Here is a 23,896-nt window from a genome sequence, read left to right as displayed (position 1 = left end):
TTATTTTACGTTGGTAACCAGTTTATAATAGCAATAAGGCACCTCGGGGTTTGTGGTATATGGCCAATATACCACGGCTAAGGACTGTGTCCAGGCACTCCGCAATGCGTCTTGCATAAAAACAGCCCTTAGCCGTGGTATATTGGCCATATACCACACAGCCTCGTGCCTTATTGCTTAAATCACCGCCGGGTAACTGACTGACTGCCATCACTAGATGTTTTCAGAACCAAAAAGTAAACTACTAACAGACACTGTTGCATTTACCTCTGGGAGCAGCTAGTGCGTTTCTACTCTAATTATAAGAATCCCGTCCATGCCTTGTAGTTCCTAGAAAAAGCTGGACTGTGCTGATCTATAGGTTTTTGATTGACTGGCAAATATATACTCTGTGATTTTATTTATGGGAGTTGCCACTCCAAGTACTTCATAGCCCAGTTGCAGAGACATTATTATGGTCTACAATATTCAGGCATTCAAATATTTGTGTCGACTACTGTCTGTCAGTGCACAAGGTAAGTCTTGCTGACTGACTTACTGCCAACACTTAACTGACCGACTCTCTCTCCCCTCTCTAGGACCGCATTGACGGCATCACCATCCAGGCGCGTCAGTTCCAGGAGGCGGGCCACTTTGACGCTGACAACATCAAGCGCAAGCAGGAGGCGCTGATGGCGCGCTACGACGCCCTTCGCGACCCTATGGCTGCCCGCAAGCAGAAGCTATCGGACTCGCTGCGGCTGCAGCAGCTCTTCAGAGATGTGGAGGACGAGGAGACCTGGATCCGGGAGAAGGAGCCCATCGCCGCCTCCACCAACCGGGGCAAAGACTTGATTGGCGTTCAGAACTTGCTGAAGAAGCACCAGGCCCTGCAAGCGGAGATCGCCGGCCACGAACCCCGCATCAAGGCTGTCACCCAGAAGGGAGAGGCCATGGTGGAGGAAGGTAAGCCGGCTCTTACTAACATGCATACTGCCACCTTTTTCAACTGTTCACCTGTTGACTATCTAGCAGGTTGGGTCAATTCCATTTAAATTCAACACATTGACTCTAGTAATCGCGCTGCTAAAACACGATCACTGCTACTCGCCCTTCCAGGATGGCTACAAGGCCCTCCCCCGCCCTCCCTTCAGCAAATCAGATCACGACTCCATTTTGCTCCTCCCTTCCTATAGGCAGAAACTCAAACACGAAGTACCCGTGCTAAGGTCTATTCAATGCTGGTCTGTCCAATCGGAATCCATGCTTCAAGATTGTTTTGATCACGCGGACTGGGATATGTTCCGGGTAGCCTCCGAGAATAACATTGATATATACACAGACATGGTGACTGAGTTCTTCAGGAAGTGTATAGGCAATGTTGTTCTGACTGTGACTATTAAAACCTACTCAAACCAGAAACCGTGGATACACGGCAGCATTCGCATTCGCGCAAAACTGAAAGCGTGAACCACTGGGAATCTGGTCGAATACAAACAGTGTAGTTATTTCCTCCGTAAGGCAATCAAACAGGCAAAACGTCAGTACAGAGACAAAGTGGAGTCGCAATTCAACGGCTCCGACACAAGATGTATGTTGCAGGGTCTACAGACGGTCACGGATTACAAATGAAAAACAGCCCACGTCCCGGACATGATGTCTTGCTCCCAGACAAGCTAAACACCTTCGCCCGCTTTGAGGATAACACAGTGCCACCAACGCGGCCTGCTATCAAGGAATGTGGGCTCTCGTTCTCCGTGGCCGACGTGAGTGAGACATTTAAGCGTGTTAACCCTCACAAGGCTGCCGGCCCAGACGGCATCCCAAGCCGCGTCCTCAGAGCATGCGCAGACCAGCAGGTTGGAGTGTTTACGGACATATTCAATCTCTCCCTATCTGTCGGCTGTCGCCACTTGCTTCAAGAAATCCACCATTGTTCCTGTACCCAAGAAAGCAAAGGTAACTGAACTCAATGACTATCGCCCTGTAGCACTCGCTTCTGTCATCATGAAGTGCTTTGAGAGGCTAGTTAAGGATCAAATCACCTTTACCTTACCTGACACCCTACCCACTTAAATTTGCATACCGCCCCAATAGATCCATAGACGATGCAATCGCCTTCGCATTGCACACTGTCCTATCCCATCTGGACAAGAGGAATACCTATGCATTGACTATAGCTCAGCCTTTAACACCATAGTACCCTCCAAGCTCATCATTAAGCTTGGGACCCTGGGTCTGAACCCCTCCCTGTGCAACTGGGTCCTGGACTTCTGACGGGCAGCCCCCCAGGGGGTGAAGGTAGGAAACAACACCTCCACTTTGTTGATCCTCAACACTGGGGCCCCACAAGGGTGTGTGATCAGCCCCCTCCTGTACTCCCTGTTCACCCTTGACTGAGTGGCCACGCACGCCTCCAACTCAATCATCAAGTTTGCAGATAACACAACAATAGTAGACCTGATTACCAATGTTAGCAACTGATGTTATTCTTCAATAACACAAACTCCAAAGCAAATCATGGGGAGAAAAATAGGTTTATTCAGAGAGGACAAATCAAGATGTTATGCTGGGAGGTAGATGTTCAGTCTCCCGTCCTCAGCTTTTCCCCACTGAACAAAGGAACAGGATGCCATTTATAACTCCCCCCACCCTAGCTTGGGGTTGACCATCAGAAGTTCTTGCAATACAACTTGGCCAATGGCCAAATAACAAGTATCCTGCCCCCGACTCAATATACATACCAATGAAAACGTGGCACAGGTAGCACACGTCGCTCTGAGTTCAGGAGTGACATTCCACAGATTCTGAACAGATGTTGAATTGAACTCCTATTTACAATTCCCTAATGACCATTAATACTCTAGTTTTTAGTCCTCTCACCCTCTGCGTTGTGTATTTATCTTCGACATATTCCTACACCAACAATGACAAGACAGCCCACAGGAAGGAGGTGAGTGTCCTGGCAGAGTGGTGCCAGGAAAATAACATCTCCCTCAACGTCAAAAAAACAAAGGAGCTGATCGTGGACTTCAGGAAACAGCAGAGGGAGCACGCCCCTATCCACATTGACGGGACCGCACTGGAGAAGATGGAAAGCTTCAAGTTCCTCGGCATACACATCAATAACAATCTGAAATTTTCCACCCACACAGACAGTATGGTGAAGAAGGCGCAACAGAGCCTCTTCAACCTCAGGGGGCTGAAGAAATTCAGCTTGACCCCTAAGACCCTCAAACCTTTACAGATGCTCAGTTGAGAGCATCCTGTCATCCTTATAGACGGTAGGCAATTAAGGTCACAGTTATAAAAACGTAGGACACTAAAGAGGCCTTTCTAATGACTCTGGAAAACACCAAAAGAATGATGCCCAGGGTCCCTGCTCATCTGCGTGAACGTGCCTTAGGCATGCTGCAAGGGAGCATGAGGACTGCAGATGTGGCCAGGGCAATAAATTGCAATATCCGTACTGTGAGACGCCTAAGACAGCGCTACAGGGAGACAGGACGGACAGCTGATCGTCCTTGCAGTGGCAGACTACGTGTGACAACACCTGCACAGGATCGGTACATCTGAACATCACACTTGCGGGACTGGTACAGGATGGCAACAACAACTGCCCGAGTTACACCAAGAACACAATCCCTCCATCAGTGCTCAGACTGTCCGCAATAGGCTGAGAGAGGCTGGACTGAGGGCTTGTAGGCCTGTTGTAAGGCAGGTCCTCACCAGACATCACCGGCAACAATGTCGCCTATGGGCACAAACCCACCGTTGCTGGACCAGACAGGACTGGCAAAAAGTGCTCTTCACTGACGAGTCGCGTTTTTGTCTCACCAGGGGGTGATGGTCTGATTCGCGTTTATCGTCAAAGGAATGAGCGTTACACCGAGGCTTGTACTCTGAAGCGGAATCGATTTGGAGGTGGAGGGTCCGTCATGGTCTGGGGCGGTGTGTCACAGCATCATCGTACTGAGCTCGTTGTCATTGCAGGCATTCTCAATGCTGTGCATTACAGGGTAGACATCCTCCTCTCTCACGTGGTACCCTTCCTGAAGGCTCATCTTGACATGACCCTCCAGCATGACAATGCCATACTGCTCGTTCTGTGCGTGATTTCCTGCAAGACAGGAATGTCAGTGTTCTGCCATGGCCAGCGAAGAGCCTGAATCTCAATCCAATTGAGCACGTCTGGGACCTGTTGGATCGGAGGGTGAGGGCTAGGGCCATTCCCCCCAGAAATGTCTGGGAACTTGCAGGTGCCTAGGTGGAAGAGTGGGGTAACATCTCACAGCAAATCTGGTGCAGTCCATGAGGAGGAGATGCACTGCAGTACTTAATGCAGCTGGTGGCCACATCAGATACTGACTGTTACTTTTGATTTTGCCCCCCCCTCCCCTTTGTTCAGGGACACATTATTCCATTTCTGTTAGTCACATGTCTGTGGAACTTGTTCAGTTTATGTCTGTTGTTGAATCTTGTTATGTTCATACAAATATTTACATGTTAAATTTGCTGAAAATAAACGCAGTTGACAGTGAGAGGACGTTTCCTTTTTTGTTGAGTTTATATACTGTATTATTGTCATTGCCACTCCGACATTGCTCGTCCTAATATTTATATTTTTCTTAATTCCATTCTTTAACTTTTAGATTTGTGTGTATTGTTGTGAATTGTTATATACTACTGCTCTGTTGGATCTAGGAACACAAGCATTTCGCTACACCCACAATAACATCTGCTAAATATGTGTTTATGACCAATACAATTTGTTTTGATTTGAATTTAAATTAACTTCCTGAATTGGCTGAACTGAAATGGAATTGTCCCAACCACGCTCTCCAGGTCGTTATTGTAAAATATATTTTTCTCAATGATTTTCCCTCCAATAAATAAACTATCCCCCTCTCCCCGTGGTCCCCACTAGGTCACTTTGCCGGAGAGGAGGTGAAGGTGAAGCTGGAGGAGCTGAACGGCCGCTGGGACACCCTGAAGGGCAAGGCCGGGCAGCGCAGGCAGGACCTGGAGGATTCGCTGCAGGCCCAGCAGTACTTTGCCGACGCCAACGAGGCAGAGTCCTGGATGAGGGAGAAGGAGCCCATTGTGAGCAGCCCCGACTACGGCAAGGACGAGGACTCTGCTGAGGTAAGAGAGGCGGAGAGGGACATTTGACTATCTAGGCGGGTAAATGAAGGAGGTGAATTAATTAATGAATACTTTATTGTTTGAGGATAGGTTTGGATGTAGAAGGTTGTAGGATGTAAAGTGGAGATGACACTCACCCCTGTCTGCTCTTCCCCAGGCCCTGCTGAAGAAGCACGAAGCCCTGATGTCTGACCTGAGTGCCTATGGAAGCAGCATCCAGGCTCTGAAGGAGCAGGCCCAAACCTGTAGGGTAAGTCTGGAACCCACATTGTATCTTTAGCATTATTGTAAAATGGATATGAACCATTTGACAGCTTATGAATGCTTTATCTAGCTAGTTCACATTCTTTGGATAATACAACTTTCTCATCCATGCAAACATCTGAGAACCAGAGGTCCAACAAATCAATAATTTCTTTACTACTCCCGGTCTATCATATACACAACCTGATATGTTTATGTTGCCATCTTCTAGATTACACCTATAATCCTTATTTTTCATCTCACCTGCAGCAACAAGTGGCTCCCACCGATGATGAGACGGGTAAAGAGCTGGTGCTGGCCCTCTATGACTACCAGGAGAAGAGCCCCCGCGAGGTCACCATGAAGAAGGGAGACATCCTCACCCTGCTCAACAGCACTAACAAGGTACACACACACAACCACACAGCGTCTTAGCGAGATGAACAAAAGCCTTGTACCGGAAACAACTACTAGGGCATACCCATGACTAGGCACTTGATGTAGAACGGAAAGAATTGGAAGGATATAGGCAATATAGTATGGGACATATCTCTTAATATTTTATGGGGGATAAAAAGAGCACGTCTTCTCCTGTGGTCCTTTCTCCTGACCTCCCCTCTCTCCCCTGCTGTAGGACTGGTGGAAGGTGGAGGTGAACGACCGCCAGGGTTTTGTTCCGGCAGCCTACGTCAAGAAGCTGGATCCCACCCAGTCCTCTTCCAGAGAGAACCTGCTGGATGAGCAGGGCAGCATCGGCCTGCGCCAGGATCAGATTGAGAACCAGTAAGGGACTACTTCTATTCCCTCCACCTAAGCCAGTTCCAAAATACCCTATCCCCAGTACTTCTCTTCAGTACACTCCTGCATCTCTGTATAGTTATTTACCACTTTTACCCCTTTAACTTAGGACATGTTGTCCCTAATGGGTTAATTAACTGTGTATTCTGTTTCCTGACTTGAAGAAATGTCCATGTGAGCTCAACCCAATAACATTTACCTCTTTGATGCCCCAGTCTTGCTCCCCTTTTCTGTCTCTCTCTCCCTTTTCTGTCTCTCTCTCCCTTTTCTGTCTCTCTCTCCCTTTTCTGTCTCTCCCTTTTCTGTCTCGCGCTCCCTTTTCTGTCTCGCTCTCTCTTCAAATTCTTTTTGTATCCCTTTCTATTCCTTAGTGAAACAGCCCAGAGAGTCACACTTTTTTCTCTCTCTCTATCACTAACGGCCTTTTGCCTTTTTCTCCATCTATCTCTGTTTCTTTCTCTAACCACTAACGCCTGCCTGCCTGCACATGTCATGTCTGGACTGAGCAGGCCGTTGGCCAAGGAGGCGTGCAGTGTGTCTGTACGCATGAAGCAGGTGGAAGAACTGTGAGTAGGACCAGTGTCCCCATAGGTGTCGTGTTTGCGAAGCCACCACGCATCGCCACAGGCAAAGCCATTTGCCATTCCTGCCACTCCCTCAATTAATACCATGTCAATCAATACCCATGTCGATGTCGTGGTCCTTGTGACTGTGATTCCAGTGTGCATGCTCTCTCTCTCTCTCTCTCTTATATCCATCACTCATCTTCTATTCAACATGTCTTCTATTCAACAGAAGGATAGAAGCTTCATCTGTCTTTCTCACTCCTTTTTTCTCCCAGCTTGCCTGTGGGTGTCATGAGCTCTCACTTGCGTTCTGTTTTTCCATGAGAGCGTATAGACGTGTTTTTAACTCTGCATCATAGACAGCCATGTTACAAACCTGACTGATTATGTCATTCCGATGGCATCTTATGAAATTGTGAGCAAAGTAAGGGGGAATCACCTCATCCACCACCAATGTGTAGCAACCACCTGAGGGATGCCATGGCAGCCAATTTGTGCTGCGCCAGAAAGCTCACCACACATCAGTTATCACAGTGGAGAGGTGTGCACTTTAGGGCTGACCCTGCAGGTCTACCGGTATTTAAAGATTTGCTCAATTATTAATCCAAATTGAAATATAATTTTGGCAACAACCCTAGTGCTCTCAGTTCTCCCTGTAAATCATCATGTATTGACACTTCTGCGTTATTTCCACTACCCAGTCTCCCCCCACAGGGAATTCTGAAAGCCTTTATCCTGTATTTTTAGGTACGGAACTCTCCAGGAGCTGGGCGAGAAGCGCAAGGACATGCTGGAGAAGAGCTGCAAGAAGTTCATGCTGTTCCGCGAAGCCAACGAACTACAGCAGTGGATTAACGAGAAGGAGGGAGCCCTCACCAATGAGGAGGTGGGCTCCGACCTGGAGCAGGTGGAGGTGCTGCAGAAGAAGTTTGACGACTTCCAGAAGGTATGCCGCACACAACATGGCCGCCAGGAGTAGGAGAAGGACACTAGATTACTTACTGGACTAAGAAGCATTTAAAAATCATGTTCAAGTACAGGAGCAATGTGTGCATTATACTTACTCAGTTCTTCTAATCTATGCTGTCCCATCTCACCCAGTACATTGGTGAATACTGGTATGAGTTTTGTGTTGACTGTCTTGTCTTCTGTCTGTTTGACTACCAGGACCTGAAGGCCAATGAGTCTCGTCTGAGGGACATCAACAAGGTGGCGTCTGAGCTGGAGTCTGAGGGCCTGATGGCCGAGGAGGCAACCATGGTCCAAGCTCAGGTAGGATGGTGTAGCCAACCACTGCGGAGATATTAAATACTTTTCATATTAGAGGTCAATGATAAAAGCATATGGAGTGAATGTTATGAGGATTTGTAAAAATAATTTGGTACATTATTTGAAACAAATCAAATGTATTAACTTCAGCTCACGGCAACATTTCTCTCGTCTTCTCTCTCTTTCTCTCCTCTCTCTAGGAACAAGTGATGCTGGGATCTGCTCCTGGCCAGGTAAGACAATTTCACAGTTGCAATACATTATACTGGTAAGGAAAGTTAATGCAATCAAAATGTATAGATGTGCCATCAACGTCAACCCAAATTCCGCTCTTTGTTCCAACAGGATGAGGCTGATAACAAGAATGCCTCTCCATGGAAGGTAAGACGCTCGTCTTCTGACAACATGACCAATCAACATGATTTCATGTGCTTCCAAACAAAACATTTTGTGTCCCAACCTTATTTTAATGTTTTAGTCCATAACAGACATCAACTGCTAAGATTGGACAGCATGCAGCAGCCTGTCAATCTGGACTTGTCATATGAACCTGAGCATGATTGAACTGTATTGTGGATTTTGACACAGTGGGAGTCAAAACTATTTGAATGGACCTAAATCATGGCCACTAACTCAGCCTTGTTCATAGGAGCTTACATCAGTTAATGTAAGATGTATTTGTTAACACAAACAAGAGACAAAAGAATGGAAGACCTGGCAGTGGTACTCGCCATTCTATCTACAAGTTTACTTAAACAATAAGGCCTGAGGGGGTGTGGTGTATGGCTGTTCTTACGTAAGACGCAACACGGAGTGCCTGGATACAGCCCGTTGTTTATTGGCCATATACCACAAACCCCTGAGGTGCCTTATTGCTATTATAAACTGGTTACCAATGTATTTTTACTGCTCTAATTACATGTTTTGTCATACACGTGGTCTACAGTCTGATATACCACGGCTGTCAGCCAATCAGCATTCAGGGCTCGAACCACCCAGTTCATAAAAGACAGAGTAGCTGTACTCCACTGTTAAGTAGCTACTCTGTTTACTTACTAGCTGTTTACTCATTAGGGTAAACATTATTCCTCAAAATCAGGTCATTTTTAAATGTAAAGCAGCCTGAAAAGACCAAAGCAGACATGTTGACTCACCCATATAAATAGAATTAGAACAGTATTTATTATATGGCTCTCTATGGACACACCCTGCACATAAATGTCCATATTACCCAGTGCACTGTATGTGTAGCAGTCCACGTTGGGGTTCAGTTTCCACTTTAGGCGTCAGTTTCCACTTTAGGGGTCAGTGTCCACTTTAGGGGTCAGTGTCCACTTCAGGTTCTGCTGGTCTTCTATTGCCATGGTGATGGTGCCGGTTGTCTCTTGGGCAACCGTGTAAAGACATGGGCAGCTTTTACCTCCCTGCTGCGCTTACATGGTGACTGGTGTGGTGTTTTCTGTTATTGTCCAAATCCTCCTTCCCTCCTCCCCCCTTTTCCTCTCCTCCCTCCTTTCTGATCTGGTTTTTTCATCTTTGATTGTAGAATGTACGCTTGGCTGTTCAAACGACGGCTAACTTTAATACTATCAAGGTAAGATTTTTAAAGACCACTCCATCTGTCCCGCCCCTGATCCCACCCCCTCCTCCGCCCTTGCATTATGTCCTCCTGGCTCGTCTCATACCTGCATCGTGTTTATTCGGGAGACTAAACCCTTCCATCAACAGTCTCATTGTGGTCTTGCCGTGCGTTCGTTGTCGTCCTGTAGTTCCATTGTCTTGCACATCGTCCTGGTCTGGTCTCCGTGTCCACACTCCTTTTTGTTCTAATCATGTGACCGATGTCATTGAATGGCCTTGTCCCTCGTTCCGGTTTTCATTTGTCTCATCCCCCTCTTCTTTAACCATTGTTATTTGTTTTCAGAAGGAAGGATGGCTGTTACAAAAAGGCATTGAAATATGCCTCAACACCATCTTTGTAATCCTAGCATTTTGTTGTCATTTGTTTCTCCATTTTGTGTGTTCTCATCACCATGCATCCCTCTCCCTGTCTGACTTACCTTCTTCCTCGTCACCAACCCCTCATCTGTGTTCAACACCCTCCTTTTACGTCAGTCTCTCTGTCAAACACGCAGAGCACAAACTGAATCTTTGAGCACTTTCACTGATTCACGATTGATATTCACCACTGATATCAGTTTAAGTCAAGATTACCAGGATTGGGCTCCATTCTAACTGTCAATGCAAACGAGTTCATATTCAACTAATAAATGAAATATATATATTTTTCATTTATTGAGTTCAAATGGAATTAATCCTAACCTGGAGGATATACAACCAATAGTCTAAATATCATAAAATCCTGAAAAATAAGTAACTTATCAATACATTAAAACATTCCCTCAATTTGAATCAGCTAAATTGGAGCACTGGGTTCCAGAAACCTGGGTAGAGGCCTCATGGGAGTGATTGACTCCTGGCGAAGCTCCATTTAGCTCTGTGATTGGGTGATACATTTCCGGGGGTGTGTTTGTAGGAGCTGAACAACCGCTGGAGATCCCTGCAGCAGCTGGCCGAGGAGAGGAGCAACATGCTGGGCAGTGCCCACGAAGTGCAGAGGTTCCACAGGTACACACACAAACACAGTTGAGAGCAAGAAACAGTGGGTGGATTTCAATATTACAACGCACATGAAACAAAATGGCTGGTGTTGAGTCAAAATTGAAATGGCTGCTTTTTGTTGTCCTCAGGGATGCGGATGAGACCAAGGAGTGGATCGAGGAGAAGAACCAAGCGCTGAACACAGACAACTATGGCCACGACCTGGCCAGCGTTCAGGCCCTTCAGCGCAAACACGAGGGCTTTGAGAGAGACCTGGCCGCCCTGGGAGATAAGGTGAGAGGGAACACAGTCGGTCTCTCAAACACACACACACAGTCACACACTTTCGTTGCTCTGCTGTTTAGAGACGATACTGACCCTTTTCCTTCCGGTTCCAGGTGAACTCCCTGGGGGAGACAGCGGAGCGTCTGATCCAGTCCCACCCGGAGGCGGTGGACGACATCCAGGAGAAGTGCACAGAGCTCAATACGGCCTGGAGCAGCCTGGTGGGGCGCGCCGACCAGCGAAAGGATAAGCTAGGCAACTCCCACGACCTGCAGCGCTTCCTCTCCGACTTCAGGGACCTCATGTCCTGGATCAACGGCATCCGAGGCCTGGTGTCCTCAGAAGAGCTGGCCAAGGACGTGACCGGGGCTGAGGCCCTGCTAGAGAGACACCAGGTACTGCCTCTACACACACTGCACTGGTACTGTCCATCCACTGTCTCCTTATGGACACCAGATAAGTCTGATCTCACATATCAACATACACAAAGTTCTCGTCCATCAAATACACCTTCTTACCCTCCCCGTATTCTCTCCAGGAGCACCGTACTGAGATCGACGCCCGTGCGGGCACCTTCCAGGCCTTTGAGCAGTTTGGCCAGCAGCTGTTGGCGCGCGGCCACTACGCCAGCCCTGAGATCCAGCAGAAGCTGGAGGCCTTGGACCACGAGAGGGCAGACCTGGAGAAGGCCTGGGTGCAGAGACGAATGATGCTCGACCAGTGCCTGGAGCTCCAGGTATAAACGCAGGCACACACTATCTTAGAAACCCCCTCTTAGAAACCCCCTCTTAGAAACCTCCTCTTGCTGATCTTTGCTTCTGGCACATTTAAGAGTACCAGACGAATCCTTCCAAAACCAAACGTCTTGTCTCAGTGGCTTTTGGCCATTTGAACTCAAGGACATGTTTCTGTGTCCCCATAAGTGTATGTTCCGTTGCACCAGATCTGACACCTTTTGAACAAGGCCTAATCTATTGTGTGTGTCTACCAACCCACAGAAAAAAAGTTCGTTTTTTTTTTTTTTTTTTTTTACCACACTCAACAGGTCATGACAACAATTACTAGCCTCTATACAACATCCACTGCCAGTGAATAACCTCTCTCTTTTCCCCTCTCTCTCTGCTCTCCTCCCTCAGCTGTTCAACCGTGACTGTGAACAGGCTGAGAACTGGATGGCGGCTCGCGAGGCCTTCCTGGCCAGCGACGACAAGGGTGACTCCCTGGACAGCGTGGAGGCTCTCATCAAGAAACACGAGGACTTTGACAAGGCCATCAACGTGCAGGAGGAGAAGATCGCTGCTCTGCAGTCCTTTGCAGACCAGCTGGTTGGCGCGGATCATTATGCCAAACCAGAGATATTCAACCGTCGCAATGAAGTCCTGGACAGGTCAGTCTTTCTCTTTTTGATGACCGTGTGTGTGACTTTGTGGGCATCTTTGTGTGTAACTGTCTGCCTGTTCGTTGTTGCTCCAGTCTTAAGTGTTTGTCCTCCCGGCCTGTAGGTGGCGCCGTCTGAAGGCTCAGATGATTGAGAAGCGCTCCAAGCTGGGCGAGTCCCAGACGCTGCAGCAGTTCAGCCGCGACGTGGACGAGATAGAGGCCTGGATCAGCGAGAAGCTGCAGACAGCTACAGATGAGTCCTATAAGGACCCCACCAACATCCAGGTACAGGATTGGCTAGCAGCAACTCAGGGCTCCACCCTTAAAGGTTTGAGCATGCTGCCACATAGAGGGCACAAATGCCAAAAAAGGCAATGATAAGCATGGGCAGCTCCATGGAAGACTTTTACCATGGGAAGTACGCCCTCTAACCATCTCAATGGGCTGCCCCTATCCACATATTTAAGGTCAGTTTACCCTACTGCCCCATACCCATTAGTAGGATAACACATATCTGACCCACTGGCAGTGGTTAGGGTTAATTTTTACCTAGCCTGTCAAGACTTTCTTGTCGGATGAAACACTTTGACCTGTTCAATAGATCACGATCAAATGACTTAATTCATTGTATTTTTGTTTCAATAGATGGTTAACCAATTTTGTGTGAGGGTTTGTTAATATACGTTGAATGACATCTAACTTGCCAGTGATTTTAATACTGCAGTTTAATGTCTTGTTGCTCCTTGTTAACAATGACTACTACTTCTACTCCTGTGACTACTGAACCAACCCCATGTGTTGTGTCTATATGGGACTGAATCTCTCCTCTGTTTTATTGTCTTGTTTATAGCTGTCGAAGCTGCTGGTAAGTTGAATAGTGTCAGCTAAACTAACATCCAAAGTAGGTTTCCTGTTATATGTCCACGTCTGTGCCTTGTTTGATGTAGAACGCCATCCCATCTGTCTATTTTCCGTGTTCCTCTGCACTCGCGAGTGCCTGCTTCTTTTTTGTATGGGTTTCATTCATGTGTTCATCCCCCCCCCCCCATCTTCTGCCATCAACGCACATGTTTGTACATGACTGTAGTTCTGTTATCATTTTAGCAAATGTCACTTTGTGTAGTTGCTGGTCGTGGCTTCCATATTTTGTGGTTTTCTTTCTTTTTTTGCTTGTTTGAGGTATGGTCATCTTCAAACACGCTCCACATATTGTTGCTTTTGTTTAAATATTCCTATAAATCTTGAAATGTCTAAACATGTTCTGATCTTAATATAACAGAAACTTGATATATAATTTCATAAAACATTTAGTGTAAAATAAACAATGGATTCCATCTATCAAAACTGCAATGTAAATTTGAATTTAGCAAATCTGTAGTGTATCAAATACATTGACCTGAGAGGGAGAGAGAGGAGACCTCCAGCTTAGAATTGTTGTGCCTTGCCTTATTGTAGCTAATGTAGAGACAATCATAGAGATATGTATGCTAGCAGCAGCCATGGTTGTGAACAAAAACCATACTTTAGCCGTAAAATAAGTATTGCCAAAGATCTATCAAACATCAAGGATAGCTCAGACAAGGACTGTTGCGGTGACCGTATTACCGCCACACCGGCGGTCAAATTCCACATGACCGTTTAGTCACAGTAATAAGGCTTCTCCAACCTCTGATTCTGCTGATGGTCATTAGTAGCCTACCAAACTTGCTAACTGCCTGGTACTCAGCACTCTATTGTCCCTCTAATCACTCTGACATCAATGTTAAATGTTAAATGTTAAATCAAATGTTATCAAATCTAATCAAACACTTTGAGCTCATGTTGTGTAACATTTCTATAGGCTATGCAATTGCGTGAGAAAACAGTCTATTAAAAAAAGGAGGATCCCATCAGCTTTCTATAGGCTAGGCCTACCATATTTATTTCTCAACTTTCCTAATATTAAGCACATTGCTTATATTTACAACAGGAGTATAGCCTACCTGTCTGGCATGAAAATAAACCACAGGGAAAAGTGTCCTCCATTTGCTATTTAAGTGCATAGATGACATGTCTTTTTCCCGCTGCCCTGTTTCCATACAGGTGCACGATAATGGGCCAATGTCTCATATATTATTTACTATATGTAAAGACAAGATTAAATCAAGAAAAAGCTAATATTGTCACCAATCAGACAATCACTTGTTAATTATATATTATCACTTGTGAATGATGCCCAGCGTAAGAAACAATGCCTTTTTCTAATCATAGTCGTACACCTCATGTAGCCTAGCCCATAGGCCTATATGTTTTAATAAGGTTTGTATCACAACTAAAGTGGCCAAATAACTTCTTTAAAATTAAGCACATTAATCCGCTTTACAAGGGGTGTAGAGCCTAACTGGCATACATAAGCAGCGCGGGAGTTTCAAGTTTGGGGGAAATAATTTTCACCATTAAAATGCACCTTTTATAATAAAAGCATTACATGCATAATTGCATTTGCGGTCACTTTTGATAATGGTGTTTTCCATTAATGGAACATTCACGCTTATAGCCTACTACGAGGTGCGCATTGCAGGGCTCATGCCTTTCAAGCAACTTTTTTCAAATCATCATTAGAGTCGCCTTACAATCGCCTTACAATGTATTAAAAATCAAAACATATAGCCCAACGTTTGTAGAACAACTAAAGTTACATTAATAACTCTAAATTAAGCATATAGGAGTACCTATTTCTTTGTTAACCTCTCAACACAGAATAGCCTCATATATGCGCACTCCCTCAAATCGTTTGAAGAAAATATTTATATTTTATTCAGCATTGTTCAATTGTATTCTTCATACTATTAAATAATGCCATGCAATTCTAAGTTAATCTTGTCTGCTAAATGAACTAGTATAGCCCGCAGCCATTTGGCATAGACACATCAGGTTCTAACATAAGGACAACTCAGAGTATGCTATTCTTTTATTCTGACAGACCACATTTTCTTCATATCATGCTTCTTTAGACCTGTCTAAAATAAATAATGGATTTATTGTGAAGGTATAGGCTATATTACATGGATTTTTTTTTACTTTTTAAAAATGGCTTGTAGGCTATGTGTGGAAGCCAGGAGATGCTAAATGTGTTTAATTAACAAAGGTCAATTACCGTGAGACCGACCAGTTATTTGCTTGACAATCACCGGCTGACAATTCCGTGATCGCCACAGCCCTAGCTCAGACACCTCGCATAAGGTGTTTATTGTTTGCTCTCTCTCGGTGTGTAAAAACATTGTGGAACGAGTTTTGAAAAGACCCTGACCTCTTCTAGGTACTCTTGAAAAGTAAAATTTGTCGTGGGTCTGTTCCAACTCCATTTTGTGTTTGTCACCTTGGTGTGTCTTGTCTTGTAGAAGTCAGTCCGACACATTGTCTGTCCTCATTTGGTGGTGTCTGAATTTCACATTTGTGACATCATCTTTTTTTATGACCTCACCTTCTGTGTGGATTTTGTCATGCAGTCATCTCCTGGATGTAGACTTAATGTATTTATGTGTGTATATATCCATCAACAATAGCACCAAGTTAGGAGACATTTACTCTCCAAACACAAACATGCATGAAAAATGACTGCCACTTATAAAAGTGCCATTCTAATATATATACCTGTACTCAGCCTCCTTATTTTCAAATTGTACATCAACCCTTACCAACACATTATTTCTAAGTAGCCTACCGGATTGTGTTTTCACACAATCTAAGGGAGATGTCACCCATCCACCACCAACCCACTGCCTCCCATAGTTCTCACTCCTGCTCTCTCTCCCCTTCCCCTGCCTGAGCTCAGAGTAAGCACCAGAAGCACCAGGCCTTCGAGGCGGAGTTGCATGCCAACGCAGACCGCATCCGTGGGGTTATCGACACTGGCAACGCCCTCATCCATAGAGGGGCCTGCTCCGGCAGTGAGGATGCGGTTCAGGTACACACACTCTGTCTTTAATCATACTTGTTATTATACATACACTTCATACTTGTTGCTATACATACACATTATACTTGTTACAATACATACACAAAAAATATTTACATACAGTTGAAGTCGGAAGTTTACATACACTTAGGTTGGAGTCATTAAAACTCATTTTTCAACCACTCCACAAATTTCTTGTTAACAAACTATAGTTTTGGCAAGTCGGTTAGGACACCTGTGTGCATGACACAAGTCAGTTTCCCAACAATTGTTTACAGACAGATTATTTCACTATCACAATTCCAGTGGGTCAGAAGTTTACATACACTAAGTTGACTGTGCCTTTAAACAGCTTGGAAAATTCCAGAAAATGATGTCATGGCTTTAGAAGCTTCTGATAGGCTAATTGACATCATTTTAGTCAATTGTAGGTGTACCTGTGGATGTAGTTCAAGGCCCACTTTCAAACTCAGTGCCTCTTTGCTTGACATCATGGGAAAATAAAAAGAAATCAGTCAAGACCTCAGAAGAAAAGTTGTAGACCTCCACAAGTCTGGTTCATCCTTGGGAGCAATTTCCAAACGCCTGAAGGTACCACGTTCATCTGTACAAACAATAATACGCAAGTATAAACAGCATGGGACCACGCAGCCGTCATACCGCTCAGGAAGGAGACGCATTGTGTCTCCTAGAGATGAACGTACTTTGGTGCGAAAAGTGCAAATCAATTCCAGAACAACGGCAAAGGACCTTGTGAAGATGCTGGAGGAAACAGGTACAAATGTATCCATATCCACAGTAAAATGAGTCTTACTACGACAACCTGAGAAGCCACTCAGCAAGGAAGAAGCCACTGCTCCAAAACCGCCATAAAAAAGCCAGACTACGGTTTGCAACTGCACATGGGGACAAAGATCGTACTTTTTGGAGAAATGTCCTCTGGTCTGATGAAACAAAAATAGAACTGTTTGGCCATAATGACCATCATTATGTTTGGAGGAAAAAGGGTGAGGCTTGCAAGCCGAAGAACACCATCCCATGAAGCACGGGGGTGGCAGCATCATGTTGTGAGGGTGCTTTTCTGCAGGAGGGACTGGTGCACTTCACAAAATAGATGGCATCATGAGGGAGGAAAATTATGTGGATATATTGAAGCAACATCTCAAGACATCAGTCAGGAAGTTAAAGCTTGGTCGCAAATGGGTCTTCCAAATGGACAATGACCCCAAGCATACTTCCAAAGTTGTGGCAAAATGGCTTAAGGACAACAAAGTCAAGGTTTTGGAGTGGCCATCACAAAGCCCTGACCTCAATCCTATAGAAAATTTGTGGGCAGAACTGAAAAAGCGTGTGCGAGCAAGGAGGCCTACAAACCTGACTCAGTTACACCAGCTCTGTCAGGAGGAATGGGCTAAAATTCACCCAACTTATTGTGGGAAGCTTGTGGAAGGCCACCCGAAACGTTTGACCCAAGTTAAACAATTTAAAGGCAATGCTACCAAATACGAATTGAGAGTATGTAAACTTCCCACTGGGAATGTGATGAAAGAAATAAAAGCTGAAATAAATCATTCTCTCTACTATTATTCTGACATTTCACATTCTTAAAATAGTGGTGATCCTAACTGACCTAAAACAGAGAATCTTAACTAGGATTAAATGTCAGTAATTGTGAAAAACTGAGTTTAAATGTGCTTCTACAATGCCACTTCAAGGATGAAAGCCTTTGAGAAAAATATGGTGATAACATTGCAGACAGAATGTTAACTGTTCCTATGGCATTCAAGCTACGTGAACCGATTCTTGCCTCATTTAACATCTATTGTTCTAAAGCTGGGTATCTAACCTGGGTGTGTGTTTCACCAGTCGCGTCTGGGTGCTCTGGACGAGCAGTGGCAGTTCCTGGTGAACAAGTCGGCAGAGAAGAGCCAGAAGCTGAAAGAAGCCAACAAGCAGCAGAACTTCAACACTGGCATCAAGGACTTTGACTTCTGGCTCTCTGAGGTAAAATAATGAAAGATGTCAATATGAGACTACTTTCACTTAAGTTCAAATCTCCATCCACCACACAATTCTCAAAGTTAAAGATGCTAATATTGTGTATTCTGTACTGAAAACCTTGATGTTCAATAGGATTTATCTGAGACCTGCACAGATTAAGTACTGGACAGACACCCAAAAAAGCAACATCACCTCTGGATCTGAGATTGTGTCAGGCTATTTAGTTTTCTTATTTAAATGGATTTGACTTGTTAATAACCCATTAGCCTACCTGTGCTGTAGGAAAACAAAAACAAAAGACGAGGCTGAGATTAGATTTGGAAAAAATAATTGTTGTTTTCTCTGTGTAGGTCGAGGCCCTTCTTGCCTCTGAGGATTATGGCAAAGACCTTGCCTCAGTCAACAACCTGCTGAAGAAACACCAGCTTCTGGAAGCCGACATCTCTGCTCATGAGGTAATGTATTCAACGTCCCCGTATCTCTGTCAAACCGGGATTGATGCTGGGCTCAGCTGGGGGCCTTGATGTACTAAAGGATCTGTCAGATTACACACCTATATATGCTGACTGGCTGAAAGGTGACGCTGCCTCGTACTGAAAGCTTTCGATGGCAACCAAACCAAGTGTCCTCTGTTGAACAACTTCCAAGTTTATGAAGCATGTTTTTGTACAAAGCCATCCACTGAGTTCAGTCTAGTGCTTTGAACATCTTTCTGTCCGTCCACAGGATCGTCTGAAGGACCTGAACGGCCAGGCTGACAGCCTGACGGCCAGCACGGCCTTCGACCCCACCCAAGTTAAGGACAAGCGCGACGCCGTCAATGGACGCTTCGCCAAGATCAAGAGCATGGCCACTGGCCGCCGTGCAAAGCTCAACGAGTCTCACCGCCTGCACCAGTTCTTCAGGGACCTGGACGACGAGGAGTCTTGGATCAAGTAAGAACGCACCCTGGAGTTGTGGAGGAATGGATGCAAGTCAACGTCTGAGGGTTTTTCAATGTTGAGACATTGTGATTACTAACACTCTCTCTTTCACTCTCTGTTCTCTATCCAGAGAAAAGAAATTGCTAGTGAGTTCGGAGGACTATGGACGTGATTTGACAGGAGTGCAGAATCTGAGGAAGAAACACAAGAGGCTGGAGGCTGAGTTGGGGGCCCATGAGCCGGCCATCCAGTCTGTGCAGGACACAGGGAAGAAGCTGTCTGATGACAACACCATCGGCCAGGATGAGATTGAGCAGAGGCTGGCCCAGTTTGAGGAGCACTGGATGGAGCTGAAGGACCTGGCTGCAGCCAGGTTAGACTTGGAACACAGACACGCGTATACATTCTGACACACACACACACACACACATATTCCCAGGCCTGCTTTGCAATGAAACGCCATTATCATCTTAAACATTTAATGATGTTGAGTGTTAATCTGTGTGTGTGATCAGGGGACAGAGGCTGGAGGAGTCGCTGGAGTACCAGCAGTTTGTTGCGAATGTTGAAGAGGAGGAAGCCTGGATTAACGAGAAGCTGAACCTGGTGGGAAGTGAAGACTACGGGGATACCCTGGCTGCTGTGCAGGGCCTGTTGAAGAAGCATGAGGCGTTTGAGACTGACTTCTCCGTGCACAGGGACAGAGTGAATGACGTGTGTTCCAACGGAGACGAGCTCATTAAGAAGGTAAACACTGACAATACTGTTGTCGTATAGAAAATGATAAAATATCAAATGAATAGCCTTTCCGTCTCTTCATACGGTACCAGCTGAATTAGTGTTTAAGCAATAGTTCACACACAAAAAATACTAACTTTTACAATGATTTTCCACTTACCTTGGCTGTTGTCAATTCACCCATACAGTTAAATGCATATTTTGCTTGTGTCCATCCCTCCATTAGAACAACCACCACGTGGACAGCATCTCAGCCAAGATGGCGTCCCTGCGGGGCAAGGTGTCTGAGCTGGAGAGGGCCGCTGCAATGAGAAAAGCGAAGCTGGATGAGAACTCTGCTTTCTTGCAGTTCAACTGGAAGGCTGACGTGGTGGAGTCCTGGATCGGTACGGTTTGAGACCTGAGAAGGGGGAAGGTTTAGGGGATGAGGCTTCAACATTCTTTGGTGTTGCAATATGATTTTTGCGTGTGTTCCCAGAAAGATGAGAGCATTGTTTAATTTTTAAGTGTAGCACTGAATTTATACTATCTGGTTGTTTGTTCAGGCGAGAAGGAGAACAGCCTGAAGACTGATGACTACGGACGAGATCTCTCATCTGTGCAGACCTTGCTCACTAAGCAGGTACTGTGTAGCAATATGTAGCTCCCAAATGAGTGATGCTACGGCAGCCATTTTGTGCAAGAAAGCTAGACACGTTCTCCTATGCCTCATGTTCCCCCTTCGGGTCCACAGGAGACGTTTGACGCAGGGCTGCAGGCCTTCCAGCAGGAGGGTATCACCAACATCACGGCCCTTAAGGACCAGCTGCTGGCGGCCAAGCACGTCCAGTCCAAGGCCATCGAGGCGCGCCACGCTGCCCTCATGAAGCGCTGGAACCAGCTTCTCGACAACTCACAGGCCCGCAAGAAGAAACTGCTGGAGGCCCAGGAGCACTTCAGGAAGGTATGTAAAGACTATGATGACGGATAATTGTCATTTAGCTTACGATGAGGATATCATGACTACTATTCATAGATATCATCGTTGTTAATGTTCATATTTTGAACAGGAATATCAGACTATCCTTCACCTACGAAGTCAAAAACCTTAGTGGATGTGGACCTCTTACCTCCATCGATTCCATCTTGCTTCTGTCTCCAGGTGGAAGACCTGTTCCTGACCTTTGCCAAGAAGGCGTCGGCCTTCAACAGCTGGTTTGAGAACGCTGAGGAGGACTTGACAGATCCGGTGCGCTGCAACTCGCTGGAGGAGATCCGGGCGCTGCGCGACGCCCACGAGGCCTTCCGCTCATCGCTGAGCTCGGCGCAGGCCGACTTCAACCAGCTGGCCGAGCTGGACCGGCAGATCAAGAGCTACCAGGTGGTGTCCAACCCCTACACCTGGTTCACTATGGAGGCCCTGGAAGAGACCTGGAGGAACCTGCAGAAGATCATCAAGGTTAGAAGGGAGAAGAGGGGGGAGGTAGCATGGTCCCAGATTTGTTTGTGCTGTATCACCAACCAATTGGCATGACAACGACCATATGAATTGGCTATACAGCACTAACGTATCTGAGGAGCAGGCTTGGTGAGGAGGACATGCACATCTCATGTTGTCCTATTCCCCACTGTAATGCTCTACTTATGTCCAGAACCAATGAGGGCCTCTGGGGGCCGATGTCTTGATCTGCATCATGTCTGGGAAGCACTTCATCCATCTCCATCCCTCTCTGTCTGTATAGGAACGAGAGCTGGAGCTGCAGAAGGAGCAGAGGAGGCAGGAGGAGAATGACAAGCTGCGGCAGGAGTTTGCGCAGCACGCCAATGCATTCCACCAGTGGCTGCAGGAGACCAGGTAGGGCCTGGATCTGTTGTGCTAGGAAGACAGTGCACTCACAGAACTCCATTTATCAACATTCCTTTTGGCAATTTAATAGATAGGAATCTAATACTATTTCTAGGAATAGAATGGGGACGTTTCCAAGGCCTTGTGGCTGTTTAAAGAATGTAGTTTAAGTTCATTGAATAACGTCACCTGCATGAATAGCATTGAGATGTCTTTAAATGTTGCATGCATCATTCTTTAGATTCTCTTACAACAATGAGAAATCAATGGAGCTACCTGGAATTTAAAAGTGCCTGCTGCTCAGAAATCTGCCTCCTGTCTCTCTCTGCCACAATGTTCTCAGCCATAGAGAACAGGAAGCTGCTATTCATCGGAGCGCAACGTGAAATGTTGCAGATAAATGTTTGTTATATGAAACTGACATGATTCTTTACAGTTTCTCTATTCTACACCTTGCATTTATATCTGCAATGCTCTGAATGTTGCTCCTCACTGAATTGGCCCCAGGCAACGCATGCTTAGTGTATCATATGTTCTGTAGATTTTGGGAGGTGGGTGGGGGACCACTGATACAACTTTTACACAACCGCACAAGTGGTCTGTGAACGTTTAGAAATAAAAACGGGATCATACTGCAGATGCTCCTGTGCTCCCACTATTTCTGTGTCTGTATATGTTTGTTTAGGGGAGGATGATGGAGTGACCATTTTGTCCCTGCCTAGTGTTTCTAACTGTTGTCTCTTTCTCTCCCTTTTCCCGTCCCACCCCCCCACCCTTTCCTCTCCCTCTCTCTTGCTGCTACCTCGCTGATGCTTGGATAACTTTGCTAATCAGGACATATCTTCTGGATGGGTTAATATCACATTTTACTATCTCTCAGTTGGGGCTGGGACGATACTAGTATCGCAATACTCATTAGTATCATGGCAAGGGAAGAAAACACGAAGCGGATTTAATTTTAGGAAAACATCCCTAATGTTGGAAACAAGTATCATTGTTTGTTATTCAGAGTCACATTTATTTATTTTCCAAGATATAGCACACATTTTACATACAGCAGGTTATGGGACCAAAGAGTTTAGTCTGCTTCGTCTTTTCTTTATTTTCATTGAAATTTTGTGATACTGCCCTACTGTGTTTGTGTGTCTGACTGTGTGAATGGGGTCAAATCAATGAGGGTTGATTGGAGTGACATTGTTTTGGACCAAAGAGGTTTGTTGTCAGGTTGGTGGCAAGATGTTGCATGATATATGTTGGTTAACATAGAACCACCAGGTAGGTAGGTATCTGTCAAGTAAAGGTAAAACTGGACCAGGTATCACTATGTTCAAGGGAATCCAAGTTGTATTGTGTATTATTACTGAGTTTCTGTAAGCTCCCCCCCCCCCCCCCCCCCTTTGACAGTTTTTGTTGTATAATTTCCCTTTTGTCTGTCTCTAATTTCCCTCTTTCTGTTGGTATTTACTTTATTTTCATCCTTCCCTCCTTTTCTAAATAGCATAGCTTATCGACGGGTTGTCCGTGTCATTCAATATGAAGTCGGTGATGATCTTTCCGGAAGGTCTTTTCCTTTTTCTCATGGTTTTCCATTCCATATATCCCTCACTCGCCTTTCCTTCACCCTTCATTACTTCCATCACGCCCTCTGGGTTGACTGTTTTCATACACTTCTAAAAGCCACCATTTGAGATCGGTTTGCTCAGTTACATCTCTACTAACGTCACCCCAATGTAGCTTCCTGAAACTAAGATCAACCTCATGATTGGTCTGGATACTCTTTTTGAGTCTGGCAACATTGAGCACTGTTTTAAAGGAGTGAAAAGTCTTCACTTTCATCTTTTGGGGATATTTCTTTCACCAAATTTAGGGGTGGACACTGCAAAATGTGTTGAAATATCTATATTTTTTGGTTGAAACTAATTCACAACTGATTCGGGGTTAAATGCAGTTTCCTGCCCTGTACACAGTAGCCCTAACCTTGCATGGTATAGGTTACCATGGCTATGAGTTGACTTCTTTGGCATGCATTGGGAGGGAGGGAGGGGGGGGGGGGGGGGGGGTTGCTCTGAACATTTTGAGTGATGTAAAGTTTTTTTTGTGTGTGTTTGTACTTCTGTTTCCCCTTTTTTAATTCACCAAATGTTCTCTGAAATTTTCCCAAAAATATTGAGGTTTCAGAAAAATCTTTACTTTGCTTCTTTACAAA

The 23,896-nt window shown here is 45.4% G+C and overlaps 1 protein-coding gene across 5 annotated transcripts in view; it reads left to right on the top strand.

Annotated features, from left to right (window-relative positions):
- Window positions 1–23,896, top strand: part of sptan1 (spectrin alpha, non-erythrocytic 1) — a 51,637-nt gene that overhangs the window by 23,524 nt on the left and 4,217 nt on the right. For 2 of the 5 annotated variants that reach the window (XM_038970744.1, XM_038970741.1), the window contains exons 15-43: window positions 579–945; window positions 4,907–5,124; window positions 5,282–5,374; window positions 5,638–5,772; window positions 6,002–6,150; window positions 7,479–7,677; window positions 7,899–8,003; window positions 8,201–8,233; window positions 8,346–8,381; window positions 9,547–9,594; window positions 10,537–10,628; window positions 10,751–10,895; window positions 11,000–11,281; window positions 11,425–11,622; window positions 12,023–12,273; window positions 12,389–12,551; window positions 13,117–13,131; window positions 16,081–16,212; window positions 18,070–18,207; window positions 18,555–18,659; window positions 18,931–19,139; window positions 19,258–19,500; window positions 19,643–19,874; window positions 20,092–20,251; window positions 20,411–20,487; window positions 20,599–20,808; window positions 21,007–21,303; window positions 21,587–21,699; window positions 22,525–22,542. In XM_038970744.1, coding sequence (XP_038826672.1) covers window positions 579–945; window positions 4,907–5,124; window positions 5,282–5,374; window positions 5,638–5,772; window positions 6,002–6,150; window positions 7,479–7,677; window positions 7,899–8,003; window positions 8,201–8,233; window positions 8,346–8,381; window positions 9,547–9,594; window positions 10,537–10,628; window positions 10,751–10,895; window positions 11,000–11,281; window positions 11,425–11,622; window positions 12,023–12,273; window positions 12,389–12,551; window positions 13,117–13,131; window positions 16,081–16,212; window positions 18,070–18,207; window positions 18,555–18,659; window positions 18,931–19,139; window positions 19,258–19,500; window positions 19,643–19,874; window positions 20,092–20,251; window positions 20,411–20,487; window positions 20,599–20,808; window positions 21,007–21,303; window positions 21,587–21,699; window positions 22,525–22,542 — 4,463 coding nt within the window. The remainder of the gene's footprint in view (window positions 1–578; window positions 946–4,906; window positions 5,125–5,281; window positions 5,375–5,637; window positions 5,773–6,001; window positions 6,151–7,478; window positions 7,678–7,898; window positions 8,004–8,200; window positions 8,234–8,345; window positions 8,382–9,546; window positions 9,595–10,536; window positions 10,629–10,750; window positions 10,896–10,999; window positions 11,282–11,424; window positions 11,623–12,022; window positions 12,274–12,388; window positions 12,552–13,116; window positions 13,132–16,080; window positions 16,213–18,069; window positions 18,208–18,554; window positions 18,660–18,930; window positions 19,140–19,257; window positions 19,501–19,642; window positions 19,875–20,091; window positions 20,252–20,410; window positions 20,488–20,598; window positions 20,809–21,006; window positions 21,304–21,586; window positions 21,700–22,524; window positions 22,543–23,896) is intronic. The other 3 variants (XM_038970745.1, XM_038970742.1, XM_038970743.1) reach the window with 3 other exon arrangements.

This window comes from Salvelinus namaycush, chromosome 31 (genome assembly GCF_016432855.1).
Source record: "Salvelinus namaycush isolate Seneca chromosome 31, SaNama_1.0, whole genome shotgun sequence".
In the NCBI taxonomy this organism is placed as follows: Eukaryota; Metazoa; Chordata; class Actinopteri; order Salmoniformes; family Salmonidae; genus Salvelinus; species Salvelinus namaycush.
The sequence above is the reverse complement of the archived record's forward strand: the minus strand, read 5'-3'. Positions and strand labels throughout refer to the sequence as shown.